This window comes from Grammomys surdaster, unplaced genomic scaffold, assembly GCF_004785775.1.
Source record: "Grammomys surdaster isolate TR1022 unplaced genomic scaffold, NIH_TR_1.0 125928, whole genome shotgun sequence".
NCBI lineage: Eukaryota > Metazoa > Chordata > Mammalia > Rodentia > Muridae > Grammomys > Grammomys surdaster.
The window spans coordinates 2,096,380-2,118,479 of NW_021620751.1; the positions used below are offsets into that span (position 1 = coordinate 2,096,380).

The following is a 22,100-nucleotide window of genomic DNA, read 5'->3' on the forward strand; positions in this document are numbered from 1 at the left end:
TCTATCTATCTATCTATCTATCTATCTATCTATCTATCTATAAAATGGCTTCTAGTTTAGCGGTTTTATGGAAGTCTTAAGTGTGCAAACAAATGAGCCTCTGATTCTTGTACATTCTCTTGGGTTCTTCTCTCTCTCTCTCTCTCTCTCTCTCTCTCTCTCTCTCTCTCTCTCTCTCTCTCTCTCTCTCTCTCCCCCTTGCTATTTTTAAAAGTCTTACCATGAGGTCTGACTACTGTGGCACTCACAGTGGTCCCCCTGCCTTTGCCTCCCCAGTGGTAGGCATCTGGGTTGGTATAGAAAAGCCTAAGTTTGACTTACTCTAAAGATCACTTACTGATCAGCAAATCCCCTTGGATCCTTCCTGAATGCCTCACAGATCTCCTCATTTGTTGGTTCCACATAGGTGGGAAATTCCTGTGGCTGGTGACTGAGGGCAGCCATGCAGAGTTTCCGCTCCAGGCCCTCCTTGGTGCAACACTCAGAAGTTCCAGGGTGAACGGGAAAGGGGGCATCACTTTCACAGGACTTAATAGACAGCTCTGAGGTCTGGATGAGAGAAAGGGAAACAAAGGCAAAAAGAAAAACCAGAAACTTATACAGTATATGTGAATCTCAATTCAGTGTAAAACATACTTTTTAATTTAAAAATTCTCATTAATAATCAAGCTTCCACACTATGGCTTGCAAACATGTAAAGTTGGATAATTTTGGTCATAGGCAATCTTGTTTATGTTAATCAATGACACTCTCCAGACTAGATCGTGATACAACTTTCATAAATAAATAGATATTGTCTATTGGGCTGTAGCCATTTGGCCTCTGTCACATAGTCTGGTATTTCTCAGTGAAGGAATTTTAGCATCACTTGGAGATGTTCTGGTAGTGGCTATCATCTCATGTCCCATCCACTTTTTACAGTTAGACCACAAGCAAGGAGTTCTGCCCATGGCTTCCTCTCCTCCCGTTACTCGGTGAGTATCCTCTTTTTTTTTTTTTTCGGTTTTTTGAGACAGGGTTTCTCTGTGTAGCCCTGGCTATCTTGGAATTCACTCTGTAGACCAGGCTGGCCTCGAACTCAGAAATCCACCTGCCTCTGCCTCCCAAGTGCTGGGATTAAAGGCGTGTGCCAACACCCAGCAGTGAGCATCCTTTTAACGTCACTGGCTTTAGCTTCCTGTAAGTTACAGTTGCTTGTCATTTTCAACAACATGATTTTATATCACCATTACTTATCCAGCATATCAAAGGGTTAAAGCTTACATAGCAGGACAAAGATGGGGATTGGCAGTCTGTCTTCTCCTAACTTTTAGGTCTTATACTTGGCAAGAGCTGGAAAGCTAGCAGTCCCTGCTGTGCATAGCTCCAGCTCTGCTGCTCTCTGGTACTGGGGTTAAGGGTGTGTGTCACCACACCTGCTTACACCCAGCTTTTTTTTTTTTTTTTAAAAAAAAGGTTTTTCTTTTTCCTTTTAAAATTTTCTTTTAAGGATTTATTTTATGTATGAGTGCTCTATCTGCATGTACTCCTGCATGCCAGAAGAGGGCATCAGACACCATGTGGTTTCTGGAAATTGAACTCAGGACCTCTGGAAGAGTAGACAGTGTTCTTAACCACTCAACCATCTCTCCAGCCCCTCAGCTCTGTCATTCTCATTTATGCCAAAGGACAGAACACCACCAAAGTAATCATAGGGAAGAAATGGGAAGAAATTTGATATTTGAAATAAACTAGTATAAAGGAATAGACATCTTAGAGAAAAAGAAGTAGAAACCTTCATGGAAAACTCACTTTGGTGTTTCTGTAGGAAAAAGTATAATTGGATATACATTAATTATCCTTTTAAGGTAAATTTTCTAAAGGCCTTTCCTAACAGCGAAGGAAAACAACATTCTGAATGAGTCTTCCAAGCCAACCCATCGATCCTCATGACTGAGAAATTAAGAATTAGGTTTCCTTTGAAAATCACAAGTTTCTTTTCAACCAGTTTCTTTTCCCCGTTCACTAACTTCCCTTGAAACTACTCTGGGTTTTCCTGTTCTCAACTATCCCAATATGAACATTTCAGTCTGACAAGTGTGGAGTGAGTTTGAAATGATAAGTGTTGATGAACCTGGTGGTGAATGAAATGACGTAAAAGAAAGGCTACAGGGAGCACAAATGCCAGCCAAGGTGGGCAAGGATAGTCACCATACAGAATCTATTATAATAATGTGTTGAACAGACACTAGTCTTTCTGTGGAGGCCTTTAAACCCCATCCACCTATTTGTATATATACTGATGACCTCATTAGTAAAGGTCTGTCTCCTTATTTCTACCTTTATCACTACTGTCTGTACATTGAATTCTAATCTTCTTCCTTCAGGAATTCAATTTTTAAATAAATGCTATAGGAGAGAAAACACATGCAAACATACAAGCATGCACACGATATGTGAGTTTTCTTTTTTTGTTCTTGTTTTTCATTTTTATTGGTTATTTTATTTATTGACATTTCAAATGTTACCCCCTTCCCTGTTACCCCTCTACAAATCCCCTATCCCGTCTCCTCTCCCTGCCTCTATGAGGGTGCTCCCTCAGCCAACCACTCACTCCTGCCTCAGTGCCCTAGCATTCCCCTACCCTGGGTCATTGAGCCTTCACAGGACCAAGGGGCTTCTCTCCCAGTGATGCTTGCTAAGGCAATCCTCTGCTACTTATCCAGCTGGAGCCATGGGTCCCCCCATGTGTACTCTTTGGTTGGTGGTTTAGTCCCTGGAAACTTTGGAGGATCTTGTTGGTTGAAACTGTTGTTCTTCCTATGGTGTTGCACAGGGGAAATTTTCCTTAACAGAACACCAATGGTTTATGCTCTAAGATCAAGAATTGACAAATTGGACCTCATAAAATGGAAAAGCTTCTGTAAATCAAAAGACACTGTCAATAGGACAAAATGGCAACCCACAGATTGGGAAAAGATCTTTACCAACCCTACATCTGATAGAGGGCTAACATCCAAAATATACAAAGAACTCTAAGAGTTAGGCTCCAGAGAACCAAATAGCCCTATTAAAAATGGGATACAGTGCTAAACAGAGAATTCTCAACTGAGGAATCTCAAATGGTTTTTCTTTATATTCAGAAATACACACACACACACACACACACACACACACAGACAGTATGTAGCGCGTAGCATCAAGGCCAATGTTTAGTAATTTTGTGGCCATTAGTCAAAACTCTATAATGGTAATAAAGATATAAGCAGCATTTTAGACTACATAGCATATGCTAAAATCATTTTAAGAGGCTCATGAGTATGTATTTATGAGGTTCAAATTTAAAGTGATTTAAAAGTATATTTATTTATTTATTTATTCATTCATTCATTCCCTCATATACTACATCACAACCAGTGTTTCCCCTCCCTCCACCTCCTCTCCTTCCCACCCCCAATCTACCCCTCTTCCTTTCCCTTCAGAAAACGACAGGCTTCCCAGGGATATCAACCAAACATGACATATCAGGTTATAATAAGACCATGTACTTTCCCTCATATTAAGTCTGGATGAGGCAACCCAGTAAGAGGAAAAGTGTCCCAAAAGCAGACAAAAGGGTCAGAGATAGCCCCAACTCATACTGTTATGATTCCTACAAGAAGACCAAGCTACACAATCATAACATATATGAAGAGGACCTTGCTCAGTCTCATGCAGGCTCCCTGATTGTCAGTTCAGTCTCTTTGAGCCCCGATGAGTCCAAGTCTGTTGATTCTGTGGGTTTCTTTTGGTATCTTTGACCCCTCTGGCTCTTACAATGCTTCTTCCCCTCTTCTGCCAGTTTCCCCAGGCTCTGCCTACTGTTTGGCTGTGGGTCTCTGTATCTATTTCCGTCAGCTGCTGGAGAAAGCCTCTCTGGTGATAGTTGGACTAGATACCAGTCTATGAGTATAAGTTTAAAAGTTTTCTAGAGTCCAACCTGGATGTAAATCTGACACCCACTCCTCATTATCAGTGTTTATTTAGTGAGTTTTTAAGTTACCTTATCCCAGTTATTTTTCTCTTGAAACTTGTAGTGACACTGAGTAAAAAGGAACACAATAGTAAAATAAGTGTGGGCACTAAAAATAATAGTCTTTATTTTTCCTTGCAACTGGGAATAGGTGGCTTGGTATCTGGAATGTCTTAACAATGTGACACAAAAGCCTAGGGCAGTTCCCTTCCATGGTCCACAATAGAGGCAGACAGACAGACAGACAGACAGACAGACAGACAGATGTACACACACTTACTCTGGTGTCATAGCAGTTGGGGTCGGCCCCCTCAGCACAGCACTCCTCAGTCAAGGTGACAACATCCTTCACAAGCTGGCTGACCTGCTCAAATGTGCCACTGGGAAACTTCCTGCTGTATAGGATTAGTGATCTGAGGGAGAAAATATGTGATCATATTAATTGAAGTTGAATTGCTTTTTGGCATTTTGACTCATGCCAAAATAGGATATCTATTCAAATTTTAAATAAAATGCTTTATACACTAACTTTTTTTTTAATTTGTCTAAAGGTGAGAATATGAGCTTATATGTAAAGCATTTGTTCTATGAAAAATTATCTTATATACAGTTGTGGTGGTTTGAAAGAAAATACCCCCCCATAGGCCTATAAGGAGTAGCGTTATTATGAGGATGTGTGGCCTTGTTGGAGTTGGTATGGCTTTGGTAGATGAGGAGGAGGTGTGTCACTAGGGGGTGGCCTTTGAGGTCTCAGAAGCTCCAGCCAGTTCACTTCCTGCTACCTGCTGACCTTGATGTAGAAGAACTCTCAGGCCCTTTGCCAGCACCATGTCTGCCTGCACTCTGCCATGTTTTCCACCATGATGATAATGGACTAGATCTCCAAATCTGTAAGCCAGGGCCAATTAAATGTTTTCCTTTATAAGAGTTGTTGTGATTGTGGTCTTTCTTTATAGCAATAGAAATTGTAACTAAGACGACGATAAAATACTGGATTCCCATCAAAACAGCCTGGAGTGTGTTTTGAACTTCACCCAAAGAATATATTCTGCAGGCCATTGCTTGTGTATTCCAGAGTCCTAAAATGGTCAGATCTAATTTGCCTCAGAAACCTTTATTTATGCTCTATTACAAACTCAATCATTCAATTTACCTGTGATAGTTTCTTAGACCACAGTAACCATAGCTCTGGCATCTCTGGCTGACCTCTACCTGCTTGACCTGTTGGTCCACAGTGGCCCAACAATCTTCCCTCAGCTCAGCATGCATTTCAGCATTCTAGACAGCATGGAAATTAGCTTATGCTTGGTATATCTAAGTTCATGTACCCAAGAGAACTTCATGGATACTGTGACTTACAAAGATCTGAAGTCATCTTTCCCCAGCATGGCGAGTTCCTTGCAAACTTTATCCTTCTCATAGTCTCGGCCTAGAAAGAAGATATAAAAAATAACCATCTTTTTTTTCATTTAATGAATATTACATTACATATAATATTTCTTATATATGTGTATATATACATATATACATATATGCAATATATGTGTAATATAATATTTCTGTTAAACATCATGACCTGTGGTAAAGGCATTTCTTAATATCTGTGCAGTTTTCATTTGGAGTTGTCTTTTCACCTATCTCCTGGTAATAATCCTCAATTTTGTGATTTTCCTATTAACTTCTACTGTGTAGCAAGAACAAAAGGTAGAAAGACTAAAGAAACACTAAACCTAAAAGTCAGAAGTTACATGTCAATGAGTCAGAACCACCCACAGGAAAACCATTCTCTTTGGCCCTTCTATATAGAATGCTGCAGGGGGTTGTTCCCCCTCTCTCCCTCCTCCTCTGTCTTCCTTCTCTCTCTCCCTCCCCTCTTCCTTTCTCTTTCTTTCTTCTCTCATTCCCCTTTGTTGTCTGTTTTGTCTAACCCTTCAACAAGTCAAAGGACAAAAGTAAAGAAAGAAGCTTCTGGACTCGAAGATGAGTTTCCAGCTACATTAAGATTGAACTTGGAAGAGGCCAGTAATTCCAAGAGCTGCTGCCGGGGCACTGTCTGTGGTTACCCCAGATTCCTAAGGAATTGAGCTAGGGAGATGGCTGGTCTAAGGTAGTGTGGAATACTTCTTCGCTCTTCAATAGTAGTGAGGGCAGCTTCACAATCACTCGTCCTTGTTAGGTTTCCTTTAGGGTTTGGGATACAGACTTTAGAAATCTAAATGCACTGGGGCAGGTTTAGTTCAGTTCCTAAGGAACAAAGAAGATAGCTGTGGCTGGGAACCTGTTGTCTATAGATCTGATACCAATCATTAACAGAGCAAGGTTACCTGGAGACATCTTTTATACCCCACCCAGAGCAGCAATAAGAACGATAAAGCCACAGGGCTTTCTAGAAGGCAGTGGGCAGGCAACCGTGAGTCACCTCAGGGCAGAGTGAGATGATTTGAATGATCAGTCCCGAAGGTAGTAGGGAGTCGTTATATGCCAGGCAGGTGTGAAACATTTCTAGGGATGATTAAACAGTGTTCTAAAAGGAAATAAAAGCCAGGCCCGGAGTGCGGACCCTTAATCCTAGCACTCGGGACAGAAGGAAGTGAGTTCGAGGACTGCCTGGTCCACATAGAGTTCCAGTCCAGTTGGGACCAATAGTGAGATCCTGTCTCAGAGAAAAAAAAAGAAAAGAAATGAAAGGAAAAAAAGAAAAAGAAAAGAAACAAACAGCAAACAAAAGTAAAAGAACACATTGGCTCAAAACATCTCTGCAAACCGACAGGGTTCTCTGCTGCTGACTCTCTTGTTAAGGTCTTCCTGTGTTAGTCTAAGAGATACTAGACATAGCTTAGATAGTGGGGAAGGAAAAAAGGCAACCGGAGAAAAAAAGAGCAAGAGGTTCGTTTTTCCTGTCACTGCACTGACTTGGAAAACAGCTTCAATATCAGTGAACTTCTGGCCTGAGTTTACATGCCTCATGCCTGCAACGACATTGATCTTCTGGGTTCAGAAGGACAGGAGGACATGTTTGGTTTTTGAGAATGAGGAGAGCTATGTGGCACGGTGTAAAGGTCACCATAGCAACAGGAGTAGTCAGATTCACGAGGCACAGTTTTCTTCTGTGTTTAAAAATGAGCTTCTCAGTGGAATAAGACTCTCTACACGTCTCTGAAGGCAGATTCCTGAAAGCCTGTCCGTGTGTCCTTCTGTGACTCATCATTCATAAAAATAAGTCCAGGAAGTTTCTCAGTACTCTAGATACTCCAACTTTGAATAGTTGTTAACAAATATAGAAATGACTTTGATTCTGTTTTAAATAGCCATAAGTGATTTATCCATTCGCTTTAAAGTGTGAGGGAAATCATCTTAGAAGTTAAGTGCCCTCCTTCTAACTTCTTTAATAGTCAACGTTCTGGGTTAGACTGGAGAAGCTTGGGAGGAATTTTTTGTGGTATTTGCGTGTGTTTGTGTGTGTGTGTGTGTGTGTGTGTGTGTGTGTGTTTGGTTAAAATGGCACTGATGATGGATGGATATAAATTTTGGGAGTTTATGTGTGTGTGTTTAAAGTTATTTTTAATATTAGTAAATTTTTAATGAAAATAACCTGCATAACCTGTGGTACTATACATTTTCCAGATGGGCAATATGAAATAGGTCAATCAATTTAGTAAGAAAGGTCAGAAAGGTCAAAGGTGAGAAACGTTAAAACCTTCTTCTTCAGGGCAGGCAGGGTCTTTCTACATAGCCCAGACTGGCTTCAACTCCACAGTCTCTCTGCCAGTCAAGCTATTTTATAATGAGAGGCAAAGTCACATCTATAAAATTTCTACTTATAATATATAAGAATCCATAGGTTTCTGGGTGATATTAAATCCTGAAAATGGGGATAAGTAAGTGGGAAGATAAAGCCATTGGTCAGTGGAATGCAGCTTTCCCCCAGCATGCAACCTCTACTCTGGCTGAGGATCTGTACACAGTCCACTGTCTGAAAACTGGATGTTGTGACAAATCAGAAAGGTTAAAACAAGGTAGACTATGGCTGTTGATCATCAGTCGTACATAGTCGGTGGGTCTGAAAGAATACACTGCAGAACTGTCCTCGTGTGGGGAAGAGCTACACTTTCAGACACCAACACGGTTGTTTTACGTTACGGTTAAAAAAAAAAAAAGTAGGAAGATTGGCTGGTGGTTGTATGGCAGCGTAAATCTAACCAGTCTGAACACTTGATTCTAACATGGCTCATGAATAACTGAGAGGAAGGCATTTTGAAGAAATAAGCTTGTTTAGATGTTGGAAATATTGCAATGGCTTTGAATAATCATGTATACTTGAGGTCCCATATTTAGCACAAGTTATTTCTGGTCTCTTCCCAGAGATAAGGAATTTGTCCCGTGTGTAAATGTAAATTTGAAAACGTTACCCTGAACCCCTAATATTAAAAAGTCACAAAATAGCTGTTTAGAAAATAGTTTTCCAAAAGAATATTTTCCATTTAATGCATACCAAGTGTGACTGTTTTTAATATCTCCCTCTATCAAGCTATTCTTGTTTGTGTTTGTACTTTTATTTCGACGTTCAGTAATGTGCAGAGTGAGTTCTATATGACAGTGTGGTGCTATTGATGAATAGTTTGAGAAATATTTTATTTCTAGCTTTTCAAGTTTCAGGATTCTCATTTTACTAAGCTTGTAGAGTTTCATTTTGCGTGTTACGGGAATGCGTCATGCACGAGAACGCTTATATAAGTAAGCATGCGTATTAACTCGTCCAATAGTTTCGAGCAAAGCATATACTTGTTTGCACACATGTGTCTTATATCTCATAGGAATTGTATTGATTTAGTTAGGCAGAGTACCACTGGGAGAAGAGTGGGATATGAGACTGTGTGAGACTTGAAGTCATTTTGGTACGTTCTTTGCTGGAGTGTTTAGCCTTGGGCAGGAGAGGACGCAAATGAAGACTCGAAGGGCGGTACCAGCATACCATTAAAGTACAAAGTATAATAGAGTATATATAATAGATTATATACAAAGCATACAGAGATAGACCACAGAGGAAGGCATTACGGTGACCTTTCAGATGTATGGCCTTGCATGTATTTTTGATAAAATTTATTTATTAATTTATATAGGAGACAGTATCTTGTTCCAATAGTTAGATATGTCAATCCTTTCCCTCTGTGCACAAAGCCCAGTAAATTAATGCAGAAATTGACTTATAATTATTACAGATTGATTTCTCATACCAATAGAACACTTCTTTCAAAAAATATATTTATTATTGTGTGATTTGTGTGTGTGCGTGTGTGTGTCTGTATGTTACATGCATGTAGGTTGCTAGAAGCTTCAAGTCAGTCATGTGCTCTACTTCACAGCCAGAAGTGGATGCTGGGGATGGAACTTGGATCCCCTGCAAGAACAGTATGAACTCTTAAACTCTGAGCCATCTCTCCAGTCCCCAAACCATTTTTAGACTGAACTCATTTAAAGTTAGTTAAGTTTATACTTCAAGTGAAATATCATATTCTGTCCTTTAATGTACCACTTAGACTTGGGTGTGGGAACAGAAATTATTGGCATAAAGTTAGTGACTATTGTGAAATCATGTTCACACCAAGTGACCTCTTTGTACTAAGTGTTTACAAATTTCATTAACACTTTTTACAAACATCATGTCCAATTTAGTCTACATTGTGAAATATTCTGGTAATCTAAATCAAACTCTGGACTTTTAAAAAACATGAGTTGTACTCATTTTTTTGGGAAATTGTATTGCCTCATGCACATTACAAGCTCTTCCAACAAATCTGGCCGTGCTCATACATTTAGATACGTTCCGTGACATGTACTCTCTGCTGGACACGGCTCTCACACTGAATGTGGGATGCAATGGAGACCAAAGCAGGTACACCTTCCCCCTTATGCAACATTTATTCTGATAAGAAGAGCCAAGGAAATTCTCATGATCTTCATACAAAGCCTACGAAGAAAGAGCTTCGGTTCTTTTGGTGCTGCAATGGTCTTCACTAGCTCATGATTTTGTTCCTTTAGGAGAACTATTTTGCCACATGCATTGAATGAATCTTGAATAACAATGACTTGAGTCGATATTTCTACAGAATGCTGTCTCATGGTGCTCTTTTACTATTTTCTATTTTCACAATGCCCAAATTTGTTAACATTTAAATTTTTATGTTACAAACATTCAACTCAAATATAATTAACATCATGATTATAGCTAATGTCTTGAGTATCAACAAGTTGGGTAACACTGGAGTAAATCTTTAATGCATAACATGCCCTTTAATCTCTATAGGGACATGATAAAATGTGTGTTTTATCATAGCTCACCCCACTGTTAACTATACTTCTCTGTGTCTGCAGCATGGATAAAACTTCATCTTTTAAAAAGATTTTTAAAAGTTGACGTCAAAGACGACAACGACGACGGTATGTGTGTGTGTGTGTGTGTGAACATGCATGCATGTGTGTGCATGTGTGTGTGTGCATGTTTACATGTGCTTGTATGTGGTCAGAGATACTACTGAAAGTGGGTGTCAGACCCACTGGAGCCATAGTTACAAGTGGTTGTGAGGTGTTCTGGGAAACAAACTCTTCCTTTACAAAACCACCGAGTACTCTTGAATGCGGAGCTGTATCTATATCCCTTAGAACTTCGCTTTTGTATGTGAGATGTTCTTAGAGAAAATTACATTTGCTAATTAGCATAACTTTTTGTTACAGTTGTTTCTATGAGTTAGAGCAGCACTTTTAGATTTTGACGCTGTTCTCTTTATGATATTAAAAGATTCATGGAATTTTGCTTATTGCCTTGCTTGTTCTTTGACTATTTGTGTTTATTTTCTTGCTTGTTCCTTGACTATTTGCATCTGTTGTATTGCTAGTTCCTCAACCTAGAACTGACCTGAATACTTGCATGTAATTAAAAATGGTATAAAAGCAACAAGGAGGAGGGTGGATGGGATAGTGGATTTCTAGGGAGGGAAAATGGGGATAGGGGATGTCATCTAAAATGTAAATAAATAAAATGTCCAATAAAAAGATTCATAGTTAAAATGACCTCTTGAAGTTCTAGTTATGATTATCATGTCTTCAAGAGCTCACTCTATCTTTTCATACTTAACCCCAACTTTTATTTTTTTTAAAAACAAACTTACAGGGTTTGGAGTAAAAAAATAGAAAGGTCAAAATGTTGGCTGTAGTTCTCAGGGGACTCTTCTTGTCTCAGCAGACACAAGGGCTTGAAATAACATTGGGCATTTATACATAAATCTTACCAAGAAGATCAGTGCTAATTATATTTCAGTTAAGCAACCTTCCATTTTGTATGAAAGATATTAATTGGAAAACATCACATGTAAGCTTAGGGTTTTGTACACTGCATGTGTGTTTTTTACAGAGCCAATGTATTAACCACTCACTGTGAAAACTTAAGAAATTGTCCAACTGAGGATGGGAAAGTATTGTACTTGTTGAATGAAGTGACATAAATAACAAGTGGGACAATCTTCTTTAGTCGGCTAGTCACACATGATCTGTCTAAACACTTTAGAAAAGAATTCAAAATACATTAAATAATAAAATGAAAGACAGTATTTAACTAGTGAAAACAATCATAGGAGATTACATAAGATTGGTTTGAACAATGAATTTTTTTATACCTTCAAATGAATAGGCAACAAGAAGCAAACTATGAACAAATTAAATAACATATGAAAAGTATTTTACTTTCGTTTATCTAGTTTTATGTGTATGTCTACCCACGTTCATGTTTAGTACCTGAGAAGGCCCGAAGAGGGTATTGGATCAACTAGAACTGGAGACATAAATAGTTGTGAGTCACCATGTGGATTCTGGGAATTGAACCCAGGTCCCCTAGAAGAACAGCCAGGGCTCTTAAATACTGAGCCATCTCTTCAGTTCGCCCCCCCCCCCCCCCCGACACCAATGTTTTAGGGAATGACAAGGGAAACAAAATGAGGAGATAACCCACAGAGTGAGAGATATTTAAGGCTACATTGATAAGAGATTACTATTAAAATATCTGAGAAGCTGATCTTTGTGGCAAGAAAACAATAAAATTTTAAAATGGTAAGTGACTTAATCAACATTTCGTAAAAGAAGAAATGCAGATACTTAAAAAACTTCTAGCAGCTATATGAAAAAAAATTAACAGGTGTTAGAAGCCTTCTCAATACCATAAGCACCAGGAAAATATAAATCAAAACCACAATATGTCACCTAGTACTTGTTAGAGTGCCAGTTATTAAAAGGAAGAAAAACAGTGTAGGGACGCAGAGAAAGAGGAACCAGCACACAACGTTCATGAAGATGATGTACCTTGGAGCAGCCATTATGGGAAACAGTGTACCCATTCTTAAAAGAATTAAAAACACAATTATACTATATTGCCCAGCAATATTACTTCTGGGTCAATGAGAGATTGATGTCACCATATTAAAGGATTCTTGGAATTTTCATGTTCATTGCTGCAACATTCTTCACAAGAATTAAGATATTAAAGAAACTTATGTGAGTCAGTGGAAGGATGGGGAAATGAAATATGCTGTTGACACACAATGGGCTGTTATTCAACCTTATAAAAGAAGGACATTCTGTTAATTCACAACATATCTGATCCTTAAAGTCATTATATTAATTATAAATGGCTAAAAATAAAACAAAACAAAAACATGTAAAATGATTCTATCCATAGAATCTGAAGTATCAAACTCATAGAAATGAAGGGTGCCATGATGGTTTTTAAGGGATGCAGGCTGTGAGAGTTGGAATGGAGTTGTTGGTGTAAGAGGTTCAGTTAGATTGGAGAAATTATTCTTGATACATTTTAAAGAATGTAAATCATAGTCTATTGTGTCCTAATAGATACTTTATATACTAAGCATGATAGCAATGGTAGACACCCATGAAGAATTTATTTCTTCATTACCAGTGGTTCTCAATCTTCCTAATGCTGCAGCTCTTTAATACAGTTCCTTATATTGTGATGAATCCCAGCCATAAATTTATTTTGCTGCTACTTCATAACTATAATTTTGGTACTGCTATAAATTATAAATATCTGAGATGTAGGATGTCTGATTTGTAACCTCAAATTGGTTGCAACCCACAGATTCAGAACCACTGTTCTAGATAAATTCCACATTAGCATTTGATTTTACTACTGTCATGGCCCTCTAGTTGTAGTGATGGAATTTCATAGTTACAGCATGAACCCTCAAATCTGGCTCTAAATTTTCCTATAATAATCAAAACTCCATTTGATGTGGGTACTTAGATTCTGTGTCAGTATCCAAAAATTTCACTGAACACTTACTGTCAGTCACTAAGCGCTAGAGAATTGCAATGGGGGGCTAAAATCGAGTTCTCCATTTCACGTTGATAATTATACGATGTATTTGTTATAAAAAACAAATTCTGGAGAGGTGAGGTAGGGCGTGGTGAGAGGAAATATGAATCAGGATGAGCGGATGGAAGTTAGGAATCGTTTGCGCTAATTGAGGTTGGTTGGGAACCCTCACTATAAGTAGGCATTGACTACACAACTGAACACTGTCTTAGCCACCTGGGTATCTGGTGTATCAGTGTTCCAAGAAGAGGGAAGAGTTGGTGATGAGTTCTGTGGTGCAGAGACATACAGCATGGGGTGGCAGAGGCCACTGGGGCTGGAGCAGAGTGGATTGAAAAGGAGAATGGAATAGTCTGTAGATATTAGATGAAAACAGATAATGGGAGGAAACCCTCAGCTCTTTATCTTCTTCCTCCATAGGTAAGACTCATGGTCTTTTAAAGGGTGTGCATATTTATTCTTATACCCCACACATAATGGTGACTGTATGTCATTGTGCCTTGTAACCATGACATTGCTATTGGCTTGCAAGGAGGCTAGCGTTTCTTTTGATGATCACAGTGGCTACTTTTCTGACTTGTTTGGAACTTGTTTGGAGTGCTTTTGTAAAGGGGAGGAAAAAGAAGAAATGAAGGTTTAACATCTTTTTTTTTTCCAGTTGGTGTTATACTTAACAGAAATATGGATGTAAACCAGTTTAATAGACCACAGGAGTTTATTTTCTAATGACAATAATTTCCTTAGTAACTACAAAGCCGTGCCAATAGCTCCCCTTACTTATTTTGGTATGGGAAGGGTACCTGGGAAGGTCAGCTGTAGATTAGTGCTTCTCTGTTTCAGGACTTGGAAAAGAACATTGATCAGTCAGCAGATGAGCCTAGTTCCCAAGAGTCCTCTAACGGAAAGGGCATCTGAGGCAGAGCTTTGTGTTGTGGCGCAGCGGGTTTAGGTCCAATCTAGAAACTGTCTAGACCCAGTTTCCAAAAGACAGCTCCAGATTACAGGCACTCAGGAAAGGTCAAGTGTCTTTAGAAAACTCTGATTTAAGTAGGGTTTCTTGTGGACTTATCAGAGGCTTGAGACGGTGGCCGTATTGATGATGATCAACCGCTAATCAGTAACGAATGGCTAGTTTCTTAAATATGCTGGGCCATGGGAATGATTTTCAAGATGTGTCTTAAGCACACGGTGATTGAAATAGTGTTTTAGGAAACTGTTAGGACTCTCAGAATGTCAGACATAGAGAATCACCACCTATCCTACATCTCCACCCTCATCCTAACCCTCTACCCCCTCTAGTGGGTTTTCTGAACTAGGAGCCAGCTGCACTCTCAGTCTGTGCTCTGCCACTTCCCACCAGCAGGGGGCATGCTCAGCCTCCATCATAGCAAGGCTTCTGCTGATGCAGTTGTGGCCTGGCAAAAAAAATACTTTCCAAATGTGTTTTACATGTATGCCCACACAGGCATACATGCAGGCAAAACACCAATGCACATAAAATAAAAATAACATCAAGACTGAGTTTATTTGTGTCATCATTAATAAGTGATAATTCCCAGGGAGGCACATATTGCTGGTTAAATGTGTTAGTACTATGAATACATATGGATGACTTGATTGTGTCTGTTAAGGAAGAATACTAAACGAACATCTTAATTTGACAAATCAGAGTATGTGCAGATGCCCTTATAAGCATCAAAAAAAATAATCCAGAAATGAAAATTATTCATAGGGAAATTTATTAAATAACACCCAAACTGTAGAATAAAGGGTTAAACTAGGGTTTAGAGATCATCTGAAAAAAACAATGGAAGCTTCTCTGGAAAGTTTTCAGGCTTCAGAATTTAGAAGTTACACATGTCCTGTAATCTGCTGGCCCAGTCGGAAGCCTCAACACACTGGAAAAGTGAACATCCCATTGTAAGGGAGATTTCCATGGGAAACCATCTCAGCTACTTTGTTTATTGTTTTATTTCAGAGTTACTAAAATTTCTTATGTTGTGTGAGAGGTATTTCTTTTTAAAAACAAACAAACAAAAAAAAACCCCAAAACTCTAGTTCCTTCCAAATGCTGTAAGATCCCCTAAGGAGGATCAACGAGATCTCTCAGCTGGCTTCTTACACCACTGACATCACGATGCTACCAAGAAGGGTAAACATTTGGGAAATAAAAATGCTTAGTTGTGTATCATAGGCTCCAGTTGCGTTATAGATCTTATTTATTTAGTGTGGGAAGGAAAATTGAAAGCTTGTATTACTTTACTTTCTTTCAGGAGTTGTTCAGTTTGTTTTCAGACAGTTTCGGGCAGCCCAGACTGGCCTTGAACTCCCTAAGCAGCCAGTTCAGTAGAAAACCTTGAACTCCTGATTCTTCCGCTTCCATCTCCTGTGTTCCGAGGTTGTGGACATGCACCACCACACCCGCCTCTATCTTTTGTGAGCTACTTATTTGTTATGTGTGGGGAGCATTCCTTTCCAATGCTACATGGCCCAGCTAAGCTCAGATCAATTATCCCTCTTGGTTCCTTCTTTTATTCTGTCTTCTAAAACGTCTGCCATTTCTTCTGTTAGCTACTCCCTCTTCAAGTTTTAAAGTGGCACGGGACAATTAAGCTAGTAATAGTTCTTAGTCAAGAGGAATCTTACCTCTCTCTAGAGCGTGCCCCAAGGCTAAGGCCAGCAGGAGAACCAGAACTGTCTTCATTCTGTGTCCAGGGAGTCTTGCAGCTCTTCCTCTCACCTGCAGGACACCATGCAAAGGGCAGGGGCACAGTTATCGGTTGCCTTTACAAATGGTCCTACCAGAAATTCATCAATGATTAATCTCTGCACAGAAGCAAGGGACGGTCACCCCTGTCCCCAAAGAAAACCAGTAATAGCATCATCAAGGCAAATAGATACCCCTGGGAAACGTGGAGGAGAGTCTGGGAGGTTTTAATCATTAACTTTGTCACTGGGAAGAGCCAAGACATATAGATATTTTCCCACTGAAGTTTTCCTATGGAATCAACTTAATGCGCCAGTAGGGGCACACTTCCCCATTCTGTATAGAGAAAAAGACATGTCTGTATATCTTCTCCGAGTACTTCCTACTGTTCCTATCTATTGATGGGAAATTTCGGGGCCATGTTTGTTCCTTTCTCTTTCCTCCCATTCCCCCTTTCTTTCTCTCTTTTAGTCTAACACAAATGAGCATTATTTTAAAATATCATAGATCGGATATTTTAAGTTATGAGTAAAGAGCAAGAAGCCAGTTAATTTAAGGTAATTCCCTAAATCCATGAATTTAACATCATGAGGTAATTGTGATGGAACCATGCCTTATGTTTATGTGTTATAGTGTACTTCTGAGTGAATGTTTAGAATGTCCCTTGAGGTGAAGGAAATAATAAATGGAGAGCTTCAGTCGCTTGCCCTCAATCATGCTTGTGTGCATGTGTGTGCACAAACACCTCCCATACACACACACACACACATACAAACATGATGTAAATATCTTAGGATCACTGCAGATCGGTTAGAGTTCCCTCTACTACCATGTGTTGTACATACTTTATGATAGCATAACTCGAAAACTCACAGTGACCTTGTGGGACATGAAACCTTGCATCTCCATCTTAGATAAGAGAATGGCCCCTCATGTGGATCCTGTACCTTGACCAGAGTGTCAGATATTGATCTTACACTGACGTCAGTTCAGATATCAGTTGCCCCCATAGGTTCAGGAACTATTCTCAGCCAGCTCTTATTGCTGGGTAACATTAGGGATTTATTTCTCCTCTAAATTCATTGTTCAGTTGTGAACTCTTAGGTTTGCTTTTATTTGTTGGTTTGGTTGTTTTTTTTTTTCATTCCCCTGATGTGGGATTAAGAAGAGCCATCTGCAGAATTTACCAGGACATCTAACACTTGTTTGCATGCATTAATGTTATAGTCTAGTTCCTGCTACGTTATCCCTGACTACTCGTGTTTATAATGTTTGAGGAGATCATAGGAACCACTAAAATCTACAGTTCATTTGAAGATTTAAAATTCAACCCCATGCCTGGACTCTTAAAGAGCCTGAGAATACCCTTACCAATCAATTCAGTAGCTAAAGATTAACTGTGCAGACAGAGTCCACCAAGATCTCAAACCACAGTAAACAGTTACACGCTTAGTCAGATCACTGTATGGAAAGTGAGTGAGTGTTAGGTTCAGAAAATGGAGTCAAGATAGTTGGAAAAGCTAATGGTGCAAGATCATATAGGAACTATTTCTGTAAACCCCATGGAACCCAAACAGCAGAAGACATCAGCAGAGGCCAGAAGCATGCTGAAGACACCTAGGAGGCAGCTTCCTGCTCACACACTAGCTGTGTTCTACATAAAGATCAATTTCATGTCAAAGGCAAATCTTCATGTTTGTTTCCCTTGGGAAAGTTAAAGAGGATTTTATTCTTAACTATAAATACTTGGAAATGGATGTCTCAAAATATCAAAACCACCAAGAACGCACATATCAGCATAATTGTTAACACATTTCTATATTTTTAATGTCAAGATTACACTATAAACATACATTAGAATCTACACAGCATCTCAGTCATGGTCTCGTAATTTGTTTTATAAGAGATACGTTTAGTCTATTTTCCATGAATACTTGCAGCAGAATTTAAGACCAACCCATATCTTTATTATTCTTTTAATTATAGCTCTATCTGTGTTTTGGAAATACACTCTTGCTGTTTAATGATAAACTACATGTTGCAAGAATTGCAACATCTTGCTTAGGCGCATTATTGAGAAATCTCCACACAAGCTGCCAAAAACCACACTCATGGATGCACCTGTCTTTTTCAAACTGAAGTTCTGCAATGATGTACGAGTTTCAGTCTTACCTTGGTGCCTCTTCTTACTCTTCTACAAGGTGATCTACTGTCATCCTGAAGCTGGGCAGAAATACACATAAGTGGCCTAAACAAAACCTTGTGTGACAATTGTCAGTAGTAAATCTAATGTGAAGAAAACTGAGAAAGTCCAAATCACACTTCAGAGTCTGTTAGTAGAGTGACCGTTGTGGAAATTGATGAATGTATTGCAGAAATACACATTTAATTAAATATTTAGGTAGTGGACTTGCACAAGTATGTTCTTCATATAAGTAATTAGCAAATTACTTAAATGAAATAAATATAGGGGTGGAGAGATGGTTCAGTGATTAAAAGTACTTGCTGTTCTCCAGAAGAATGGTGTCTGGTTCAAAATACTTGTGTTGGGTATTCACGACCACATGTAACTCTAGCTGCTGGGGATCCAATGCTCTTATCTTACCTCTGTGGGCTCTTTCACATATGACACACACACACACACACACACACACACACACACACACACACAAATTCAAATGAGTATACCTTAACTTATTAGAAGTAGTTTCTCTTTTTTTTCTGTCCTTCTATTAGCTTCAGAGGAAGCTTAGATTATTCTCATCAGGGGAGCTGGGGGGAGAGAGGAAGCATGCAAGGGCATTCTTTAGTTCTTTCTGTTGCATTTCTCTTTTCTAAATGGCTCTTGGGTCTTACACTCTTTGCTAAAACAGTGTCTCTGGTATCTGATGCTGCTAAAGACTGCCAGAAAATGTCCCTAGTACCTTACTCCAGTAGAAATGACTCCTTCCTGGGAATTCATCTGCCATGTGCCCCTTATTGTATTAAATGCACCATCAATATATTTGCCTAAAAACTGATGAAAGGGATATTAATATTTTAAAAAATATCCCACATTTAAAATGTATCTACTATTCCATAAATTATTATTTTGAGTGTTGAATCTAGTTAGTAATTTGGAAATGCCCAATGACTCACAGTGATCATCTTGCAGTGTGGCCGATTGCTAAATTCTATTTTAACCTAACTGAAACATTGTGCCCTTTGATCAATGTCTCTATCCCAGTTCCTCCTCCCCCAACCCCATCCTCTGGTACACACGACTTTTCTGCTCCATATCTATAAGGCTGATTTAATTTAGATTTTATGTGTAATAGTGACCACACAGTATTTGTCTATAAGTGCCTGCATTTTTAACACAAGATCCTTCAGGCATCGAAACTGAAAATGATTCCATCATTCCTTCTCTCTCCCTCTCCCTATCTCTCCCCCCTCTCTCTTACACACACATATCTTACATATATGTACACTATATACATAGGTATGCAAACAAGCATATAGTCGCATATATACATATATAAATACATTTCCTTCATGTGTTCAGGGATGGAGATTTACCTTGCTTGCATATCTTGATGGGTGTGGCTAATCCCACTCTAAGCACAGTAGTATGAGTAGGTAGCTCTTTGAGACACTAACTTCAGTTCTTTAGACTATGTACCTGGTGTGGTGGTTTTAGACCCAACAGTCACTCCAGTTTTAGTTTTGAGAGTCTTCTGTGCCATCTTACATAATGGCTGAACTAGTAAATAGTCCTACCAGCAAACAGTATGAAAGAGTTCCCCTTTCTCCACATCCTCAGCAACACCTTTTAACATTCATCTTTGTGACAGTAGTATATATGGAGAGAAGCAGAGTGCAGTCCAGATTTCAGAGTGTTCTTGCTGGAGTCATTTTCCTATCCTTGCCCTGTGTGAGAAGTTACAGGCCCACTTCCTCATGGATGTTTTGGTTTTTTCACTGATGCTTATTCAAGGTAAGTTTCTGTGCCTGGTAGTGAGAAGACTTCCAGCTAGCCTTTAAGTCATTCTCTCTATTGCTGACTTTTATCTAAAACACAGAAAAAACACTGTTAATGTAGATCTATTGGAAGCCCCTCAAGCCAAGGTCTGTGTATAAAGTTCTAAGGTTGCTTCTCCAGTTAGACATTTGGTGTCTGTCAAATGGAGTAACATGAGGAACAGCTTTCCTGGGCTTTCTGGAGTCTTTGTTCATACTCTTCTTGTCTGCCTTTCCATTGTGTGTTTTCAGTTGCCATCCTCCAATATTAAAATCCTTAGCTGTTTCACTTGACATATGATAACCAACATTCGAGCTTTTGCTACTAAAGAGACAAAGGCCTCCTCTTTTTCTCTTCTCTGTCTTCTCTCATGGACTTTCAATCTAGTTAAGAGCAAAGGTATTGGAAACACAGTGCAGAGCATTCGTAGGTTGGCATTCTTTCCTTCCAGGGCCTGTGATCTTGCACTCTAGCAAGAGCTTGTAAGACATTTTTATACTGTTCTTCAGAATAGTTGTATCTATGACATTCTCCCAAAGGTAGGAGAGTTCATTTTCTCCACATCCTGACTAGCATTTAGGTTTTACTTTTTATATCTTATTCTCCCTGGGTGAGATGGTAGGTCTTTGAGATTCCAACTTGCATTTCCCTGATAATTAGTAATGCTAAAAAATTTCCCCATATTATTAACTTTTTAAAAAATCAACCCCCTATTTTTAAAAGTGGTTGCTTTATATCTTTTAAAAGTATTTTTGATTTCTTTATAAATTTAGGATATTAATCCTTCTACAGTTGTCACAGGTGTCTCATGTAGGTGTGGTAAAAATGTTACTCTTACACATGCTTCAAGCCTCATGGATGAGGACAAGACCATCTATGAGATGAACTAGTTATGGCAGACAGAATTTAGGGACTCTACATATTTCCTTTGGGGGTAGATCTAGAGTGTGATCTCATCTCCAAGTTTAAAAGTATTTTATAAAAGTTGTATGGCTTCAAGGGGGTAGGATAGTTGGCAGTATTAGAAGCTTCAGTGGGATCTTCTGACTAGACCTCAAGGTAGGTCTCTCCAAGTGATAGTCAACTCAGTGGTTGGTGGTGGTAAGCTGAGGCTAGCCCTCAGGAAGCATCAGTGTAATAATGACTCTAACTGAAGAAGGTGTTATTGGTATGCATGGCAAGGCAAACAGTGAGTAATCCTGTCACAGTAACTGTGGAGCTGGCCAGTTTTGTTGAAGGCTTCAGAGATGCTGTTAAAATAACTGAAAGGCTCAATTTTGTCCTTATCATTTTCTGTCATTTGTGGAGCTGAGAAAGTCTCCAGCAGTGTTTAGACGTGTCACGGCAGTGTTCAAAGCCATTTCTCCAGAGTCACCGCAGCCATTTTCTTGTCCCAGGGACATGTTTATTCTCTCCTTCTTGGTGACAATACAGTTCTCATAACCCCTGCATTTTTCAACCTTCTGCAGAAAGTCACGCTGGTTCACTATATTACCACCATTAGACTAACAGGATGTGCTGACCCAGACTGGGTGTGTAGTATTGTCAAGAGCTCATGAGTGGCAATAGGAGGGATAAACTTGGAAGTTCCAGACAATACTGATATAAGTTAAGCTTTGAGAAGTTCTGTCATTGACAAAGCCCTAGTTCTCACTAGACTTATTTAGAGGTGGTATGTAATGCACTTGGAGGACTTTTCCGACTCATCTCTCATGACTTAAAAGTCATTCAAGTTTAAAAGCAGACTAAGCTAAGAAATTATTTTGGCGAGAAGTTAATTTACTGACCACTGGTTTTGAGTTTTCCTTCAAAATTAGATGCATATGTTGTATTGAAGATTGGCATATTTTTCTCTAACAAGAGTGATATAAGCAAAGAATGCAGGGAAGACTGGCTTCACTCACCTGCACTGCACCTTTGACGTGATCCTTTCCAGTCCCTGGCTTTGCTGATGCATAGTCCTGCTTCCTGTCAGAGAAATACTATTAGCAGACAGCATAGGCTGGACTCTGCCATACTGCTA

The 22,100-nt window shown here is 39.2% G+C and overlaps 1 protein-coding gene and 1 long non-coding RNA gene across 3 annotated transcripts in view; both read right to left on the bottom strand.

Annotated features, from left to right (window-relative positions):
* Gc (GC vitamin D binding protein) overlaps nucleotides 1-16,156 on the bottom strand; it is a 34,975-nt gene extending 18,819 nt beyond the window's left edge. The window contains exons 1-4 of one of the 2 annotated variants that reach the window (XM_028752584.1): nucleotides 16,017-16,156; nucleotides 5,351-5,420; nucleotides 4,272-4,404; nucleotides 338-549 (exon numbers count right to left, since the gene is read on the bottom strand). In XM_028752584.1, coding sequence (XP_028608417.1) covers nucleotides 338-549; nucleotides 4,272-4,404; nucleotides 5,351-5,420; nucleotides 16,017-16,074 — 473 coding nt within the window. In that variant the 5' untranslated portion in view covers nucleotides 16,075-16,156. The remainder of the gene's footprint in view (nucleotides 1-337; nucleotides 550-4,271; nucleotides 4,405-5,350; nucleotides 5,421-16,016) is intronic. The other variant, XM_028752583.1, reaches the window with a different exon arrangement.
* LOC114608592 lies at nucleotides 9,237-11,812 on the bottom strand. Its single transcript, XR_003709391.1, has 2 exons — nucleotides 11,780-11,812; nucleotides 9,237-9,389 (listed from the first exon to the last, which is right to left on the bottom strand). It is a non-coding gene; the product is annotated as an uncharacterized LOC114608592 (long non-coding RNA).
* Nucleotides 16,157-22,100: the final 5,944 nt, after the last annotated feature.